We start from the raw sequence: 19,282 nt of genomic DNA, 5'->3' as shown, positions 1-19,282 counted from the left end.
GAGGCTCAGACTCCCCGGTTCCTCACGAGCAGCTACTTTCCCTTTCTTCCCTTCCACCCCCTCGAGTTCCCAGCTCAGGTCGTGGCCCGGCCTTCCACGAGGGAGTGGGGACTTGGAGGACTCGGGCTCCTAGGGCGGGGACGAGGCACGCTGCAGCCCCCCTCCTCCGACCTGGGCGCTCTCCCATCCCGGAATGTGGGTGGAGGTTCTTCATTCAGACGCCCCAGGCATTGGATTCTGGGCGGGGGCGCGTGGCAGCCGCCAGGTGAGTGCCCCAGACGCGCCCCTAAACCCGCCCCGCCTCTCACCAGAGACTCACTCCCCCTCCTTTTATGGAATGGGGGAGGCAGAGGCCCAGGATCCAAACCGTGGAAAGGGGCTGGAGCGCCTAGGCGAGGGGCGGGAGGCGGGGGCCGGCTTGCTTTTGCCCTTTTTGGCGTAGCAGCTCTGGGCGCTGCCCTCTGCTGCCGCTGGGGCCCGAGAGAGGCGAGCCGGCGACGGCGGCGCTTCTGCGGCGGCCTCCTCCCCTCCCCGTCCGGTGCTGCAGGATTGCAGCTGGCACTGGAGGGTGGGCAAGCTCGAGGGAGGGGCGCGCGGGGAGCCTCGGCGGGCGAGCGGAGCCCTGGTGGCTGTGCTCGGAACCGGGCGCGGGGCCTTGATGGATTTTACTGCCTGCGTGAGCGCGTGTGTGTGCTCACTGCGGCGGCGGCGGCGGCGGCGGCGGCGGCCGGGCCCTGCCCGGTCCGTGCAGCCCCCGCGCGCTTCCGAGGTGCGGGTCCCGGGCCCGGAATCCGGGGGAGGCGAGGGGGAGGGGGCGGGGGAGGGGCGCGGCGGCGGCGGCGCTATAACCCCCTCCCCGCGGCCGGCCGGCTCCACACGCGCGCCTTGCGGAGCCCGCACAACTCCGGCGAGCTGGGCCTGCCCGCTCCTCCTCCTCTCCTGCCGGCAGCGGCGGCTCCGGCTCGGCCCTGCGCCCGCCCTCAGGCCCGCGCGGCGAGGCCCGGGGCGGGCGGCGGCTGCCAGGCGGCGCGGCCGCAGGCGCTGCCCGGCTCGGGCCGGCGGAGGGCGGAGCGCAGCGCCGGAGCCGAGGGCGCGCCGCGGAGGGGCGCACGCAGGCCGCCGGGCCGCGCCGTGCTGGGCCGCGCCGTGCCCGGCCGGGCGGCGGCGGCGGCAAGAGGAGGCCGGAGGCGAGCTCGGGGCCCGCGGTGGGAGCGCAGGGCCGCCCGCAGCCCGCAGGGAGAGCGCGAGCCCGTGCCGGGCCTGGCCGGGCGTCCAGACAGGTGATGGGGTGGTGCGGCGACAGCGTCTCAAGCCTCGCTCCGGGGTCCCTTTCGGGGCTGATGCCCGCAAATATGCAGAATTACCGGCCGGGTCGCTCCTAAAGCCAGCGCCGGGGAGCGAGCGCGGCGGCGGCCAGCACCGGGAACGCACCAAGGAAGAGGCCCAGCCCCCGCCCTCCGCCCCTTCCGTCCCCACCCCCTACCCGGCGGCCCAGGAGGCTCCCGGCGCGGCGGGCGCGGCGAGCGCGCACTCCCTGCTCCTCCTCCTCCTTGCTGGCGCTGCCTGCCTCTCCGCACTCGCTGCTCGCGCCGGGCGCGCTCCGTCGGCTCCCTGCTCTCCGCGCCACCCTTCTCCGGGCCGCGCTCCCTGAGGGATGGTACTGAATTTCGCCGCCACAGGAGCCCGGCTGGAGCGCCCGCCCCGCGGCCTCGCCTCCCCGCCGAGCCGCCAGCGCCTCGGGACGCGATGAGGACCTGGGCTTGTCTGCTGCTCCTCGGCTGCGGATACCTCGCCAATACCCTGGCCGAGGTGGGTGCCACCCCCGCACCCGGTCCCCTCTCCAACTCACCCGGCGCACGCCCCCTGCAGCCGCCCACCGGCCGAGGCGCCCTGGGCTCCGGGGATCTGCAGAGCGCATTTTGATTTCTGCTAGGGTGGTCGATTTTTAATTTTCCCAACTGGGTTCTATTTTCTGCCATGCCTAAGTGTGTCTGGTGAGTTTCCAGCGTGTTGCGTCGCTCTGCCGTGGAAGGACAGAGTGGCGGCGGGGTCGACGAGTGGGGAGAAACTTCGGGGGGCGCGAGCTCCTCTCGGAGGAGGGAAACCCCGGGCTTTGCGGACAGTGCAGCATTGGGGTGCAGGGAGCGCGGAAGGGGGTGTGTATGTGAGAGCCGGAGGCGCCGGAGAAGGGAGAAGAGCCGCCGACAAGCAGGTAGGGGTGGCTGCTGCAGGAGTCCCGGCAGGCTGGGTGGGCAGCATGGAGCCGCAGCTCCCGGTTTTCCATCCCCACGCCCGGAGGGACGGCTAGCCCGGTGCAGTCCCACCCGACCGGGGCCTGCTTACAGGTGGCTGAGCGAGGCGAGCCGGGGCCGGGCCAGGCGCCCGCGCCCTCCCACCGCCTGCGTCCCCACCCCCCCAACCTCGAATTCCGAATCCCTGGGAGCTCTGCTGTGATGAATGACTTTCTACAGCCCCCTTCGTGGGAACTTAGTGCTTGAGACCCCCCCAGCGACCCCCGACTCCCTTTAAAAATCTGGAAGGAGTAGGGGGATACCGAGTGGTGGGGGTGGTCTGGGCAGGGACCATGAGCTGCGAGAGGCAGATATTTATTTAACTCTCACGTTCCCTGGCAGCCCCTCCCAGCCGCGGCTGGGTTTGGGGAGTCTTAGTCGGCGCTAGGGCCGCGGCTGGGCTGGAGTCCGGGGTGGGGCGAGTGTGTGTGTGTGTGTGTGTGTGTGTGTGTGTGTGTGCGTGCGCGCACACCCGCGTGTTTGCAGGAGGAGAGACCCTCTCCCCCGCAGGTTCGGCCTGGGATTCCGGGTGTGAAATTTAAGCCTCAGGCTAGATTAAAGTGTTAGGGCTGCCGTGACTTTCGTCGCCGATCCGTGACGCATTTCAACTTGATCTTTCTAGATGTCGATTTCACTACTAGATCAGAAAACTCCCCGGGCCCCTCGCTGCCCCTAGACCTTCTGTAACTGACACCCGGGGCGGGGGCGGAGGGGCCGGAGTGGGGGGCTTCTTTGGAAATTTAAGGGTGGGGAGGGCCTTCTTTTTGCAAAGGGCAGACACGGATAGGGACGGAGAATTTGGGGGTCTCACCCAGCCCCACCCCAGCCTCAGGCGCCAGGGCCGGGGCTGGGGGTCGTGCGGCCTGCATGCTAAGTGCCCGCGCGGACCGGGGCGGGGCCACCTCGGGCAGCGGATCCTACGCTCTGGGCGGCCGTGGGGTGCGAGCCGGCGAGGCGGGGGCCGCGGGCGCTGACCGTGTGGCTCTGCTTGCAGGAAGCCGAGATCCCCCGCGAGGTAATTGAGAGGCTGGCGCACAGTCAGATCCACAGCATCCGGGACCTCCAGCGACTCCTGGAGATAGACTCCGTAGGTAAATCGCGCCCCTTCCCTCGGCGCGTGGGGGCGGGCGGGCGGGCGGGCTGTGTGTGCTCCGCGCCGCCTCCCGCGTTCGGGCCGGGCCGGGCGCCGCGCAGGAGCGCACCGAAAGGTCAGAATCCAATCCCGGGCCATAAAAGCCCAGGCGGATGAGTCAGGAGTTTCTCTTCCAATCACACTTTCTCTCCCGGCGGCGGCCGAGGGCTGCTCACTCGCGCAGGGATTGTTTTTGCATTTAAGGAAAATGCCGAGTGTGTCACAGAAAGTTCAGCCGCACAGAGGCGCCGGCGCCCCGGCCAGGTGTGCAGCCCGGAGCCTGCCCTCGGGCCGGGAGGAGCCTGCTCAGGCCCTGGGCGCCGAGCCCTGGCCCAGTGCGCCCGGCGGGCAGACGCACAGGGGGAGTGGGTGCCCCCCAGCCCACTCCCAGCAGGGCCCCTTTGTCATTGCTGCGAACTTGCCCGGCTCCTGCCGCGGGGCTGGGCCTCTGTGGTTGTAGGAGGCCCGTGTCTTTCTGTTTTCACGAGCCAATAAAAAGGCGCGCCTTGGACACATCTGCTGTTCAGGGACTATTTTGGGGCTCACCCTCAGGCTCTGGAGCTGAGCCACTTTAGAGAACAGTTTATTCATAAAGTAGACTCTTGAAGCTCTTGCGTGTCTGTTGCAGAGGTGGACTGGGCCCAGGTGGGCAAAGATGCCAAGGGACCCAGGCTGCTGGGCTGGGAGCCGGTGGCCTTGGGTGGCAGCGCTTGGGTGCGGAGCAGAGGGAGCTCCTTCCTAGAAGGGGCGGGTTTCTGTGGTGGGAACCCCAGTGTGAGCTACCTCGGGAAATACTCACGTCACCAAACTTGCTCTTGAGTGGGTGGGAAGAGGTCCCAAGTGAACTTGTAGGTAGGGCACCTCAAGGCAGCAGGGGTTGGCTGGAAGAATTTTAAGGGAAATAAAGATTTTCCTCACAGCAAACGACTCTGAAAAAGGGGGGTGGCGGGGGAATTAAGTAAAATCACATGGTCTAGTCATTTGGAAATTTGTACCTAATTATGGCGGTGGAGAGGCCTGAACTATTTTCATTTCATGCCAAAACCATCTTCTAGCAAGGGAGATGGTTTCTGTAGTTTCTTGACCCAGGAAACCCTTTGGCTGATCCTTATCAGGAAGGGGCAGGATTTCACTTGGAGATCAGAGTTGGGCCGGGGTTCGGGGGGGGGGGGTTGATCTGGTTCCTTGATGTGTGACCCTGAGGAGGAGGGTCTGGCTTTGGTTAGCTGCGTTCTGCCACTCCCTGATGGGTCTGGGAAAGTGGGGAGACTGGCTCCCAGAGAGGTTCCAGGGCTCAGGCTCTTTTTTCAGGCTGGCAGGAGTAAGGCCTGGAAAAGGCTGGGCCCCCTGGCAAGGACTGGCTTTGGGCCGCCCCCGGGAAATGGGCCATTCACTTTCTGCCCCGACCATTCTTATTCTGGTCTCTGCAGCCCCGCCCCCCCCCACCCCCTCCATTAATGCTTTTAGCATTGCAGCTCTGGGATCATGCTGATAGCATTCCTGACCTGGGGGCTCTGGGTCCAGGGCCTCCTTGGGAGGGTCCAAACAGAAGCCCAAGTGCACTAGCTGGTTCTCTGGCTGGTTTCAAATTGCCCCCTTATAAAGAGCCCCTGGGATCTGTCTCCCTCCTGCCCCAGGGAGTGGACAGAGTCGATTGCCTGCCCTCCCCCCATACCTGTCAGATGTTTCGGAGTCTGAGGGTGGGACTCCTAGTGCCTGGGAACCTTTGGGGTGAGAGCGTTGCAGGGGCCCCAGGATCTCCCTGGCTCACTAGACTTGGCCCTGGGGGACCCTGAAGTGGGTCTCCTGCATCTCGGTCAGCTCTCCTCTCACAGGCGTGGATGCTGAGAACAGGGCTCCACCGTCTCTGGTCTGAGCTGGTTGCTTCTATGGCTTGTTTTGGGGTGTCTTTCCCCTAACTTCGGCTTCTGCCCAGAGTGGAGCTGAAACAGGTCTGGCTGCTCAGAGAGGTTGTGAGCAGCCGTGGGGTCGTTCCTTGGAGGATGAACTGCCCTCTGTGCCTTGAATGCCCCACTAGACCCAGTCAGAGGCCAGTCTGGGATCAGTGAGGAAGGGGTGGGTGCGGAGAGACCCCCTAGGCCTGGATGTCCTCACCCCTCAATGCTGTGTGCCCAGGAGGCAGGAGAGGGGCTCCTTTAGCAGACTGACTCCTCCCTGGAGTGGGCGGGGCATGTGGTTGGCAGGTGGGGTTCCGGACTCCTCCCAGTGGAAAGGCCTTGTTCCCATTTTACAGGTGAGGAGCGGAGCCTGGAACTCCTGCCCTGAGGCTGGCGGCCCTGAGGCGGTGGACTCCCGAGCCAGTGTCTGTGGGCTCCAAGTGTGTGTCAGGATGGGCCATGGGTTTTTCACATGTGGCTTTGGGTGGGGAGACCAGCCGTATGTGGAGTTGGGGGCCTGTTGGTCAGGTGTGCCGAGAGTCAGCCGTTCAGCAGAGCGGCGGTGGGAGCTGAGGAGGTCTGTTCTCGGAGTGGCCTGGACAGGCGCCTGTGGTCACTGAATAACCAGAACATAAATATCCCCAACCCGGCCACTGACGGCGCCTCTAGGACCGACGGCTAGAGGAGGGCTCCCCATCCTTCTGTGCCTGAAAGACAAAAGGGAAACCAGTCAATTAACTGTCCCGAGAGCGGTTTGGGGGCCTGGTCCTTGTGGGGCCTTCTCTTGGGAGTCCCCACTGCTGGCTTCTCCACCTGTGGATCAGATGGCCGCCTCCCCGTCCGCCGGGTCTGCGCTGCGTTTCCTGACCACCCGTCTCCACCGGGCAGTGGATGAGCCTGTCTGAGCTGCCTCTACTCTGTCTCTCACTGACAGCGAGTCCTGGTTCAGATTTCAGGACAGGTGATGAACTGGGAGGCTGTGTCTTCTCTGCTTACCCGGGCCTCATCCCTGGGCAGGAGGGCGGTCTGGGTCTGGACACAGCCCCCCGGGGTCCTTCCGCCTTCCGTTGGTCTTGCTGGCCTTTCCACCTCTCGGGCCTCTTGTTTCTTCCAAGTGAAGAGGCAGTGCCGACTGCGTGCACATCGCGATGAGGTCCTGGGGGAGCGGCTGCCGCCTGGCTGGAGGGAGGCATGGAGTTGTAGTCCATGCTGCTGCAGTTCCGTTTTCCTGTAGACACTCAGGATGGACCAGCTGCTCCTGGGTTTGGCGGTGGCAAGATGGCCACCACTAGGACGTGACTCATAATGTCACTTTTTCGTGAAAACATGCTTCTTGTAACAGTTGGTTGATGGGAAATTCTTATTGCATGAGTAGTTCTGTTCTGATCTTATTTTGGGTCTCAAAAAAAATTGGTGGCAGTGGAACACTGAGTCATTTTAAGGGAAGAGCTGGGCCCCCCTGGACCTCGGCATCCAGAAGGGCCATCCCCTGCGTCCCCACCGCCTTTGCAGTGTTGAGGTTTCGTGTGCAATGAGTGCAGTTCCCAGACCTGCGGGTGTGGACAGTCACCAAGGCCTTGGTGGGCTGGGCACAGAGGAGGGGGCCTCAGTCTGAGCTGGTGGCTGGGACACCGCTGGAGTTTCTTGGGGAGGGAGGTGGCAAGACAAGGGATCTTTGTGCAGCTGCTGGAGCTCCTGGCTGTTGGGGCACCTTCTCGGGCCCACTGCCCCTAGTTACCTACTGGGGAGATAGAGATGGAGGGGAGAAGTGGGAAGAGACCCCCCCAGCTGGGGGCCAGGGTGGGGATGCCAGGCCAGTTAGTCCAGCTGTAGGCACTGTCATGAGCTGGGTCAGGCCAGATGGCAGGTGGCAGGACTGTGTGTCCCTTCCAGCCCTTCTGGGGGGCCCTGGGGGCAGAGGGGGTGGGGATGTGTGTGTGAGGGGCTGGAGCCAGTCTGCCCAGTTCTGCGGCCCTCTGATATTTGGGTGGCAGAGCTCTTCCCCTCCTGAAGCTGCCTCCTGCACCAGCCACCAGGACTCCCGTCTCATGCTTCATGCTGCGCAGGAGGCTTCTCTTCTGCTCTCGGTTCTCGAAGCCTCTCCCTCGCAGGGGGCGGGGTTCAGGGACAAGTGGGGCCAGGATGCTCGGGCCGGGGTTGGTGTAGTGAGGGAGGGCGGAGGAGGGAGACCCTGCACTGGCAGTCACAACGGCAGGCCTTGCTGGTCCTTGGTCCAGCCTGCTGTCCTCGGTGCCCCGTTCAGCTGGGAGCAGCAGGCCTGCTGGCCCTGGTCTCACGGACGGGGAGGGCTGGCCTCAAGTGCTTCCTGACGTGGTCCAGGCCTCACCTGGGCTTCCCTGAGGAGGAGCCTCGGGGGAGAGCGGCTGCAGCCTTCCCCAGGGGTCAGGGGCTCCGCAGCCAGGGCTCCACGTCTGGACCTCGTGTAGGCTTCGCGGGAGCAGGTGGACGTTTTTGGCAGTTGTGCGTCTTCCATCCTTTGCACGTCTGGAACCCCCCTTGCCAGAGTGGAGGGACCCCATCTGTACTGGGGAGGGGGAGCGGGCTGGCCTTTGGGAGGTGCTGCTGTACGGGCCCCAGGGCTGTCGCAAGGTGTGGGCGGCTGGTCACCACCCCCTCTTCCCATCTGTAGGGGCCGAGGATCCCCTGGAGACCAGCCTGAGAGCCCACGGGGGCCGTGGCGCCAAGCATGCACCGGAGAAGCGGCCTGTGCCCATTCGGAGGAAAAGGAGCATCGGTGAGCCTGGCGCTGTGGGCGGGGTGGCGGGAGGGGCTGGGGGACCCGCCCCTCTCCTCCAACCGCGGCCTCAGGGTAGCAGGCCCTTCTCTCCTCCCGAAGACAAAGGCAGAGCCTGCTGGGGGGCCCCCGCCTCCCGCTCTCCCTGCCCTAGCCCGCTGCTCCTTGCTGCAGGCCTGGCCTGGGCCTTGAGTTTCCAGGAGAGGAGAACCATCATAAATTCCTTCAGTGCCCAGTCTTGTTGGGGCCTGCTCTGGAGGCAGCTTCCCTGGAAGACGGGTGGTGTTTAATTTCCAGTTTGAAATGTGGAGCACGGTGTGTTCCTGGCCACGCCACAGGGCAGGGGGTGCAGCCGTGGGGTGTCTCGTGGGCCCTCCCCGGGGCCCCCACTCCACTCGGGCCTGGCCCGCGGGGCCCCCGGCGCAGGTCTGGAGGACATTTTGGCTCTTGTCCCCTCCCGCAGAGCGTCCCCGGGTCTGCCTGGCTCCTTCAGGAGCGATAGGCTGGTGGGGTCTCCTGGGGCCTCAGGCTCAGCTCTGAGGGGAGATCTTGGCCCAGGGATGCAGTTAGGGGGTGTGACCCCCCCCGTCCCATGCCACCTGGGGGTCCCCCTGCTGATTCCCCAGGTGACCTTGGGCAAGTGACTCCCTCCTCATGAGCTTTATTCCTCTAAGAAGATGGCGTTTGTAGCCTCTACTTTTGGGCGTGCGTGCGTGCGTGCGTGCGTGTGTGTGTGTGTGTGTGTGTGTGTAAACGATCCTTGTTAAGGCCCGCGGGCCTCCCCAGGTGATGTTTTTCATGAACCTCTATTTTGCATCTCAAAGACCGGGCACTCCAGCGAGGCTTCAGGACCCTCTACTGAGGCTCATCCTGCTCCAGACAGGGGTCCTGCTCCAGACGGGCAGTGGGGGGGGGGGGGCGAGGGAGGTGGCCAATGTCCACGAGTAAACAAGGGCTGGACCAGAAGCCTCTTTCCCTGTCTCCACCCTCAGCCCCACCTGGCCGGGCTCCCTGGGTCCTTCCTGCCTGCTGGATGCTGGGCTGGGCCCTGGGAGTGGCACCCCTTCTCCCACTGGGGCGGCCAGACCCCAAAGGGGTGGTCTTGATCTGCTGGCTCGTCCCTGGAGGTCGTCCAGGCTGCGCCTACCCGCCGAGTCTCCCGGCAGGAGGGAGCCCTCAGAAAGCAGGGACGGCTGAGAAGCTGATGCTCCGCCACCCCATGTTCCCCCCAAACCCCAGGCACCCGGGCAAAGGCCAGTGGGGGAGGCTGCAGGGCTTGTGTGAGCCCCCGGTGTGTGGGTGGCTTTCCAGCCCTCTGCGCCCACCCTTCCCTGGGGTGTCCCCTCCGGGCCCTCAAGCCCCTGCTCGTCTTTGGGCTAGTCAGCTGAGCCCTGTTGGGATGAGGGTCTTTCTGCCTTTGCTGGGCCCTGGGGCTGCATGGCATTCACGTGGGAGGCAACAGCAGCCTGGTCGCCCCCGGGCAGGTTTTGGCTCCTTGGAGCTGCGGCTGCCCTGAGGGGTGATAGAGCCCTCACCGTGGCTCTTGCCTCTGCAGAGGAAGCCATCCCCGCAGTCTGCAAGACCAGGACGGTCATTTACGAGATACCTCGGAGCCAGGTGGACCCCACGTCTGCCAACTTCCTGATCTGGCCCCCGTGCGTGGAGGTGAAGCGCTGCACCGGCTGCTGCAACACCAGCAGCGTCAAGTGCCAGCCCTCCCGCGTCCACCACCGCAGCGTGAAGGTGAGCCCGCCCGCAGCCCCCCCGGGGGCCGCAGCGCGCCGTCGTGTGGAAGGCACTCCCACTTCCCTGATTGACACACCGAGGCCCGGGGGTAGTCGGGGCTTGGGTCCCGTCAGTCATTTCAGGGTGGCGTCTGCTTCTGCCCCCCCGCTACCCCACCCGCCTGGCTGGAAACAGCCATTTGGATCTCACAATGTGGCTGTTTGCCTCGCTAATGGGTCTTGCGTGGTGTCCAGCCACTTAGTTGGGAGCTGCCTGGCGTCTCCTCCAAGCCCCGGAGAGCTCCCGAGGGCACTTGAGTGGGGGTTGTGGTGCGTGGCCGGGGTCCCCCACTGGAGACAGGAGGGGAGTGCTGGTGGGGCTGGGCCAGTGGCTGGCTTCCCCTACAGCTCAGAACTCAGGCCGAGGGGCCAAGCTCGCTGCCTGCCTCGCCGGCCCTCCACCCCATCTGTAAATCTGGGAGGGTGCCCCGTTCCACTGGACGTGCGTGTTGAAGGAGCTCTGGCCAGAAGGGTCCTTCTAAGGTGCTGAGGTCCTGGGGACTGGGCCCACCATCCCAGAAAGGTGTGCTCTGCTTGGAGACCCGCAGGCCCCGTGGCTTGGTTTGGAGGTCTTTGCCGCCCACCTGTGGCCCCTGAGAGCCAGCATACAGCCGGAGTTTGCCAGGAAGCCCTCTCCAAGGAGCGGCTCGTCGTGACAACCTCTGAGGGCAGCACTGCGGGCATGTGGGGGGGGGGGGTCACCTCAGATGACACGTCTGGGGCTCCTCTGCTGAGTCCTCAGGTCACTGGGCAGCAGTGTGGGGGTCTGGCTTTTGGCCCCGTGGCTGGAAGCTTTTCTCGGCCTGGGTTTGTGCCCCTCAGGCCCCACTTGCCTCATCTGGGATGGGTCTGAAGCAGTGGGACTCGCTGTCTGGGGCTGTGAAACTCCCAAGGTGACAGTGACCTTGCTGCTTGGAGGCGAGTCTCTGCATCTCGGAAGGGCAGGGTTGGAGGGGAGGTTTTAGGGTGTCTCCTGGCTTCTGCGAAGGTGGCCGAGCCTGGAGAGTCCTGGGGGCTCCTGGTCTAGGGGAGGGGCTGCCCTCCTAGGAAACTGGCTCTGGGCGGTCATGGTCCCGGGTGACCCTGGGCGTGTAGATTTGACTGACACCTTCCACAGGGAGCGGCCCTGCCCCTGGCTCAGCTGAGCTTCCCGTGGCAGGTGGGTTTGTTTCTCCTGGAGTGAGGACTTCGGTTCTGGGGGTGCATTGGAACTTGTTCCTTCACTAGAAGTTATTTCATATCCCCTGCAGGTCCGGGGTCCGGGCCTGTTGGTGTCGGCTGCAGGCCCCCAAGCGAGGTGGGGGTTAAGGACCCTGGTGGTCGCTACGTGGGAAGTACTTTAGACCCGTGACTGGAGCTGGTTGACCTCGGGGACTCAGTCCTCTGCGTGCTTGGGCATTGAGCAAGCAAATTCCGCGGCCTGCGGCCCTGGGTTTTCGAGGTGGACACTCCCCTTGGGGCTGAGCTGCCCCTGGAGTGCTGATCTGGGGCGGGGCTCCCAGTGCCGGCACCGAGCCAGCCCTGCGCCCGGGCTGCCCCTGCTGCTGGGGGGCCCAGCTCTTCCTCGGTTAAAGGTGGAGACTGAGGCCTGACTCCCCTGGAGCCCCGAGAATCTGGGAGACTGCGGTCTGTCTCTCTTGAATATGGAGGGGCGCCCTAGAGTAGACTGTCCCGCATCGGGGCTTTGGGGGCTGTCCTTGGGGCCTCAAGACAGGATGGAGGTACAGGGGAGCTGGGATGGACTGGGACTCTGCCTGGAGGGCCCCACCTCTGGGGACCCTCGCTGTTCTCATTCTTGCTTCCCCGGGGTGTGAGGACCAGGGAGTGTCCAGTCCTGGGATGGGCGGTGATCCGCCTCGCCTCTGGTCCCCCCTGAGGAGGTGGGCGGGCATCCAGAGCTCCTCAGGGGTCCTGACAGCATGCTGGTGGTCTGCCTGGGCACAGGCCCCACCGGCTCGGGGCAGGTAAGGGAGCAGGGCTGGGGGCTTCCCTCCCCAGGGCTTCACCTGCCCAAGGGGTCAGTCCTGCTGTGGAAGCCGGGGCCCCGCCCCCGTCTCCCTCTTCAGGGAAGGCACCTCCTCCCGGCGCGCCCATCAGAAAGTTGGCGGGAAAACATCCGGCCCCAGACACTGGGGGTTCTGGGGGAGAGGAGACAAGGTCAGTGGGAACAGGAGGCCCATTGTGGAGGCCAGCCCGGCCCCAGCCTGGCCAGCAAGCGGCTCCTGCTCCCATCTGGGGCTGAGGGCGAGCAGGGAGGGGACCCCTAGGAACCCCAGACTGGGTGTGTGTGTGATGGGTGCTGGGGGCCGGCGTGAAGACGGCGTCCCTGGTCTCTCCTGGGTTTCTCATTTACCCTGCCGAGGCCCAGGATGTAAGCTGTCCAGCGTGCCGTTGGCTGGAGGCGGCCCCCGGTCCTGGTGTCAGGACGTGCTAGGGTCCACGCCCCCCCCCCCCCGCAGCCCCCCACTGCCGGGCAGGCCTCCAGCCTCTCACACGTCACAAGTTTGGGCTACTCTTGGTTTCAGGGCAGCATGCGGGCCAGGTCTCCAGATGCCGGGACCCAGCTCTGTGGCTGTGTCCAGGGTGGTTGGCTTCAGCTCTGCTTTGCTAGACCTCAGGCTTCTGGAAGGTGGGTATCCACCCAGGATACCCAAGATGGGCTTCTGCCCCTGTAATGGACTGGGTGGGGTGAGGTGAGCGGTCCCGGCCGTCAGCCATTGCTGTTTAGGGGTCCAGTTTGGGGGTTTGGGGAGAAAGCAGTAATTCTGGCAGCGTGAGTCTCAGGTCCAGGGCCCCCGAGTCCCTTCCCCCGTGGGCAGGGATGCCCGGTGCCTGCCCGAGGGGGTCGGGGAGGCCCGCGTCTAGGGAGCAGGACCCTGCCTCAGGGGCATTGCCTGTCAGCTTCGGGCCCGGGAGCCGGAGTCACTGTTCTCTGCGCTGCTGTGGCCTCTTAGCCAGACTGGGGAGAAGGGCTCCCTGCCACCTGCCTGTAAACCAGGCCGAGGTCTGTCTGCCGAGACTCACCCCGCAGGATGGGTCTCTGGCTCAGGACATCCCCTGGTTAAGGGGCAAGCTTAGAGTGGCCGCAGGCCCCTGGCCCAGGCCTCCTTCCAGCTGAAAGAAGCCTCGTCCGTGCCCCGCCTGGACACGGTCGGCACTTGTGCCCTCGCAGGCGGCTGTGAGTGCGCGTGCCGGGCACGTGGTGGTCAGTGGACGCCAGCGTTGACCCCGGGTGGAGCTCTGGATACCCTGGAGGGGTCACCTGCAGCATGGGGCTCCCGCAGCATAGCAGCCCAGCTGGAGAGGCTGGTGTGCGGCCGGAACTCTAGTCCCCCATCTGGGAGGGTGAGGTTGCATTCTGGGGTGGCGCTGCCCCAGGAGTGCGCGGGTGGGCTGTTCATGACACAGCAGACTCTGAAGCGGGGAATCTGAATGTCTGGTTTTTCAGGTGCAGCCCAGACTCCCGAGATAAACGACGGGGAAGGGTGGGGAGACTTGGGGCCCTGAGTATGGGTCTGGGGACGAGGCGATGGATCCCAAGGACGTACACGTCTTGATCTGTGGCCTTGGCTGGTGTGGAGGATGCTTCTGAGAAGTTAATATTCATGGCATGTGCTTGGGGGAAAAAATGTAGCCGTTTCCTGGCCAGACAGAGGTGGTGGATCCGCCTGGAATCCGTGCATACCCAGAAGCAGGTGCAATCATAAATCCCTGTTTGTTTTCCTTTGATAAGAAAAACAAGATTTTTCTCTGAAGAGGAAGTGGGTTCCCAGACCGGAGCGGCCAGTGTTGTATGCCCTTCACGAGGGGACAGCAGGGGCCACGCTGCTGGTGCGTCCACTTGTCCCGTGTCCTGTCTGCCGGGCTGTCTGGTGGAGAATGAGCCTGCCCCCCGCCCTGGAGCCCAGGGCCTGGTATCTGGAGAGGAAGCTGGGGAGGTGCTCACTGACCAAAGGGGCTGAGCCGTCCAGAGGGCTGGTCCGAGAACAGGACTGCTGCCCTGCGGGAGCCCAGCCCCTCGTACTGCCCGCCTGCCCTGCCTCCCTATGTTCCCCCATGGAGGGTCCAGGAGGCAGGGTGTGGCACTTGGACACTTGGGCACCCAGCGTGGGGAACCAGGTCTCTGTCCCCACTGCCTGAGCCACAGGGGAGGGGATAAGGCTGGTGAGGCCCTGCAGAGGCAAGAGGGGATGGGTCTCCCAGTTACTGCCTGGGCAGACTAGGGGCTCCTAATGCTGGTGGGGTGACTGGGGTGAAGCCGGGGTCCTCTGCCCTCTTGGGAGACCTGCTGAGGGGCACCCCACCCAGTGCCCTGAAGGGGAGGGTCGCTCTGGGACCCGCGTTCTGCCCAGGACCGAGGGGGTCTGGGGCTGGTTTCGGCACGAACAGGCTCTGTGTGAAGGTGTCGGCAGCAGGGCTGTCTGGAAGGTGACCTGGTCCCACGTTCCAGGGCTTCTGCACGTGAGACCTTGTTTGTTCCTCACTGTGACCCCTGGGTGGGTGTGGCCCATGTCCCCATTTTACATATAGGAGGGCGGAGGCCTCTGCCTGCTCCCCGCAGACGCCTCTCCCAGGTTCTCCTGTGGGGAGGGCAGGTGGGGGGCAGCAGACTCCCAGGCCTCCCCGAGTGGAATGGACTCCGTCCTGCAGCTCTCCTCCCAGGGCTGCTTAGGCAGCCTCCCAGGCCTGGCCCCCATTCTGGCCTGGCCCCCATCGCCCCCATGAGCCGTGTATACTTTCCATGGCCACCAGGCACCAGCACCTCTGCACGTTGGGGTAACAGTTCTGCGGCCGCGTGGCCACAAAGGTCTGGACAAGCCTTCGGGCCAGCTGACCTGTGGGGCGGGCGGCCCAGTCTCCAGGGTACAGGGCTGACCCCACTGCCTGTGGTGCTCTGGCTTCTGGCCTCTGGGCTCTCTGTAAAGGAGTTTGGAAGATGGTCCCCTTCCCATTACCCCTCCTGACTGTCACTGGGCTGGGGTCCCATTCACCCCGCCTGCTCTGGACCATGAGCCAGGCTTCCCGGTGCCTCCACATGCCCGAGGTGTAACCTGGTGGGCTCTGCCCCTTCCTGCCTCAGTCTCCCCAGGTGAACAGTGGAGGGGGTGGTCCCCCAGTGGATTGTTTCCGGGACCTTGGACCTGGGCGAGGCTGCAGGGCTGGGCCCAGCCCCAAGTCAGGTGGCTGTGGGGTCTTCATCTGGAGTCTGCATCGAGGCTCCCTGTGGGCCCTCGGGCCTTGGGTTGGTGGGCAGGAGGGAGTGTGGTGCCCTTACCGCCAAGTACACACACAGCAGCCCTGTTCCTCGGCTGCTATAGTCAAGTGCAGATTTGAGAATTTCTCCCGTTGCCCCAGATGCCCGTAAGACATGGTTGCAAACCCCTTCCCTCGCCCACCCCTCCTCAGAGCTTCCACCTTGAGTGCATCCTGCAGGCTGTCTCCCGGCATACTCAGGCCCTTTGCATTTAAGGTAAAATGGGACCAGACCACAAATGCTGGACTGAAGGTGGTGGTTATTTCCCAGTGCCCTCGCCTTTCCCACTGGGAGGAGGTCAGAGGTCAGAAGTTGAGCCTACACCTCCCTCCCGGCCCGGGTGGGACCCAGCACGTCCCCTGCTCCCAGCGACTCGTGACGTGTGCAAGGCGCGGCTGCGGTATTCACGGCGGGGCTGTTGTCTCGGGCAGGTGGCCAAGGTGGAATACGTCAGGAAGAAGCCAAAGTTAAAAGAGGTCCAGGTGCGGCTGGAGGAACACTTGGAGTGCACGTGCACGACCGCCAGCCCAACCCCGGGCCACCGAGAAGAGGAGGCGGGTACGCGGGGCTGTTGTCACTGTCTCTGCTCATGGAAAGGGCCCAGAGCCTGCTTCTGCAGCCATGTCCCGTGGGCTTGGTGGGTGGTGGGGTGGGGGGCTGCAGTGAGAGGCCTATTGGCCGTTTGCTAACCTGCCAAGTGGATTCTGCTCCCGTGGGCATCACTGCAGTGTGAGGGGGCGTGGCTGGGCCGGCTGTGCGGGTTAAGTCTGTCTCCCCGGTTGGGCGGCTAGTGGGTTACGTAGTGGAGATGTGGCTGAGGAAGGGCCCTGCCCTGGTGGATGCGGGCTGCTGGCCGCAGCGTTACTAGTCAGGGTCCTGGCCTCCCCCTCGGGTGGACTTTGCCCAGAGCGATGTGGCGTGGTGACCGCTGTATGGGGCCAGCTCGAGGGGACCAGGAAGTATCTCCAAGCCAGCGACGTCGAGCTGTTTTATAGAAAGACAAACACTCCAGGTATTTACTGCTTCAATTCCCACCTGACAGCCCTCCCTTGGGCCTGCTCACCCTCCCTGCCCTTCTGTCAACAGGAAGGCGTAGGGAGTCAGGTAAAAAACGGAAAAGAAAAAGGTTAAAACCCACCTAATGCGGCCAACCAGGTAGGAGCCGTCCACGGACGTGCCGCAGTCCCGGGTGGGGGCGTGATGACTGATCACTCGGCGAATCACCCCGGAGGCGAGGATGCGCCCTGATTGGCCCTGATCGACTGCGAGCTTCCGGTGTCTGGCTGGGCTGTGGGTCTCCGCTCTCCCATCCCCGGTTCCCCCACCCGCTGCGCAGGACGCCTGACTCATGGCTCCTCCCCCTCTGGGGCCCCTGCTCTGGCTTTGGTCCTTGTTGATTGGGGAGTCAAAGGCATCACATGAGTGGAGTGATTTGGGTTCCCTGAGCAGCAGTGGGGCAGCTCTGTTTATGAGCTGGGATCACCGTGAGCAGGTTGCCCACCCCATTTGACAGATGAAAAAACTGAGGCTTACAGGGGTTACAGAAGGATTGTTGGAGACTGAGGAGATACTTCAGGCTGAAAATGCTTTATAAATGTATAGGGCTATTGGCTGCTGTATTGGCTGCTGTATTGGAAATTATGTTTGGATTCTAGGAACACACTGGAAACAGGAGTTGAGAGAAGGTTGAGACAGGGAGACCAGAGCATGTATGGCTCTGAGTCTTGAAGTATCATCAGCGACCCTCTTCTTTCCAGGACTGGTGGTATCCATCCTCAGAGTTGCTTCATGGCCCAAAGTGGTTGTCAGAGCTCCAGAAATCACATTCCACTCCAGGCTGGAGGAAAGTGTAGGGTGGGGAGAAGGGTGGAAGGACCCAGTGACTTTTGCTTTGATCTCATTGGCCACTCCTCCACTGCAGGGAGGCCTGGGAAAGGTGGTCTTTCAGAGGGCCTTCCCAGAGGAAAGTGGATGTGGGCAACCAGCATCATGGAGGAGGTGGTTTTAAGCCTTCCTGGTCCTTTGTGTTGGCCTGTCTGGCTCCGGAGAGTCTGGTCCTTGCTTCCAAGCATGTGGGAACCCTGGCATCCAAAACCACTGGCTGTGAGAGGAATTCTCACAGACAGGTGTCTGGAGCCGGGCTCCAGCTGGGCAGTGTGTGACTGCCAGGTTGCGAGCCTCCAAGGCCCACAGGGCGGTTACATTCATGGATGGATCCTGAAGCAGCCTCCAAACGACTGCTCAGCCTTGGCTTTGGGTCCCGAGGGTGGGGTGCTGGGGCTGGTATTGTGCCTGCCTGTGCATCCAAGTCTGCAGCCATTGGGCTTGGCCTCCATGGGCCAGCTGATGTTGGAGACCTCTGCTGGCACTCGGGCTCTGGGCATGTGGTGGTTCAAGTACTGGGATGAGCCACAGACAGGTGATAAAGGGTAGGGGAGAGATGCTCTTCGCTGAGCTCAGTGTAGCTCTGCCTGGTCACAGGAACCCCTGTGTCTGGCTCATGGCATCCATCCTGTCAGGGTTGCCTCATGGCCCAAAGTGGTTGCCAGAGCTCCAGAAACCACATCAAGCTCTGTAGACTGGAAGAAAGAGGGAGGCGAGGAGAAAGGCATAAGAACCTTTCTGGGCCTCAGTTTTCCCCATCTGTACAGTGGGAGAATGGGGCTTGCTCTGAAGCCATGTTCTGTGCGATCCCAAGAGCCTAGTCCCAGTTCTGGTCAGGATGTTACAGAAAGCGTAATGAGGGATATTTGATTTGAAAATTTTAACAAAAGCTTTAAATCCTAAGACTTGCCATGGGGTATGTGTGTGTGCATGTGTGTGAGTGTGTGTGCTTGTGTGCACACACACATCTGATTGGCTTAAATGCTCCACGTGGTGGTGCGAGCACTCGTGGCCCCGCCTCTCAGCACCCGTCTCTCCCCTCTGCCTGCAGATGTGAGGTGAGGATACGCCAGCAGCCCTCTCCCGGGACACGGATGTACATGATGTGTTACATTCCTGAACCTGCCATGTACGGTGCTTATCGCCAGCGCGGTCTTTGTTCTCCTCCGTGAAAACTGTCTCCATGCACACCCTGGAGAACAAAGAGACAGTATACGTTGTTTATGTGACATCAAAGCAAGTATTGTAGCACTCGGTGAAACAATAAGAAGCTTCCTTGTCAAAAAAAAAAAGAGAGAGAGAGCGAGCGAGCAAACAAAACCACGAAACGCGACAAACAAAACTGACTCACAAAAATATCTAAACTGTTGCCGGATCGGAGGGACGCCCGTGGGATGGAAGTGACAGACGTCTCGGCAGACTGGATCTCTGTCCAGGTGGTCACAGGTGCTCTTGCCAAGGACACAGAGCCTGCTTCCCGAAGACTGCAGTCGGATGCCGACAGGCTCTGCGGGGACGCAGGAGCCGGGAGCATCTCGGGAGCCGCACCCCCTTGCTGTAGTGTTTCAGTCTATACAGAAACCTTCTGAGAGCCTTAAGTGGATTTTTTTTTACACCATAAAGTGATTATTAAGCTTTCCTTTCTACTCTTTGCCTAGCTTTTTTTTTTAATTATCTCTTGGATGACATTTACACCGATAACACCAGGCTGCTGTTAACAGTCAGGACAGTGGAACGGTATCTTTCCTAGCAGGATGCAAGCGAATGAGATGTATTAAAATAAACATGGTATGCCCACCTATGCATCATTTCCTGAATGTTTCTGGCTTTCCGTGTTTCTTCCTTGCCCCATTTAATTCGCTTCTTAACTTAAGCCCTTTCGAGACTGTGCGTGAGCCAATCACCATCCCCGAGTCTCCTGTCCCCAGAGTCCCCCCGTTTGCCGTGGCCTGGGCCTCGGAACGTGGCTTCCCACGTGGCTGCACGGGGGGCTCCCTGCTGCTGCCAGGGTTTGGACAGAACGTAAACTCTTTATTTTTGGTAAGATGTTACGCTTTACCTGTATTCAACAGAAACCGTGTGTGTGTGTGTTGTTTTTGTTTTTGTTTCTTTGTAAAGGTGAACTTTGTATTTTTGTCTAATATTACCAGTTTTATATACCTGAGAGACGCCGTGGGTTTTTTGTTTTTTTGTTTTTAACCAAAAGGAAAAAACCAAACCAATCCACCAACAAAATATATACGTGTGAAAAGCATTTGTAGCCATGTTTCTAGTTGTGAAGCCG

At 62.6% G+C, this 19,282-nt stretch overlaps 1 protein-coding gene across 6 annotated transcripts; it reads left to right on the top strand.

Moving 5' to 3' along the window:
• Window positions 1-121: 121 nt before the first annotated feature.
• PDGFA (platelet derived growth factor subunit A) lies at window positions 122-19,252 on the top strand. Of its 6 annotated transcripts, none has more exons than XM_032459826.1 (8): window positions 122-265; window positions 1,680-1,809; window positions 3,286-3,382; window positions 7,972-8,076; window positions 9,632-9,819; window positions 15,546-15,672; window positions 16,201-16,269; window positions 18,050-18,799. In XM_032459826.1, exons 2-7 carry the CDS (start codon window positions 1,747-1,749, stop codon window positions 16,254-16,256), a joined length of 636 nt encoding a protein of 211 aa, XP_032315717.1. In that variant the 5' UTR covers window positions 122-265; window positions 1,680-1,746; the 3' UTR covers window positions 16,257-16,269; window positions 18,050-18,799. The 6 variants fall into 6 exon arrangements, 5 of the variants coding, with proteins under 5 accessions (XP_032315717.1, XP_032315716.1, XP_032315714.1 ...); XM_032459825.1 differs by lacking the exon at window positions 122-265 and adding an exon at window positions 396-568 and having other exon boundaries at window positions 18,050-19,252; XM_032459823.1 differs by lacking the exon at window positions 122-265 and adding an exon at window positions 575-769 and having other exon boundaries at window positions 18,050-19,252.
• The last annotated feature ends 30 nt before the right edge of the window (window positions 19,253-19,282 follow it).

Source organism: Camelus ferus, chromosome 18 (assembly GCF_009834535.1).
Source record: "Camelus ferus isolate YT-003-E chromosome 18, BCGSAC_Cfer_1.0, whole genome shotgun sequence".
NCBI classification, from domain to species: Eukaryota; Metazoa; Chordata; class Mammalia; order Artiodactyla; family Camelidae; genus Camelus; species Camelus ferus.
The sequence above is the reverse complement of the archived record's forward strand: the minus strand, read 5'-3'. Positions and strand labels throughout refer to the sequence as shown.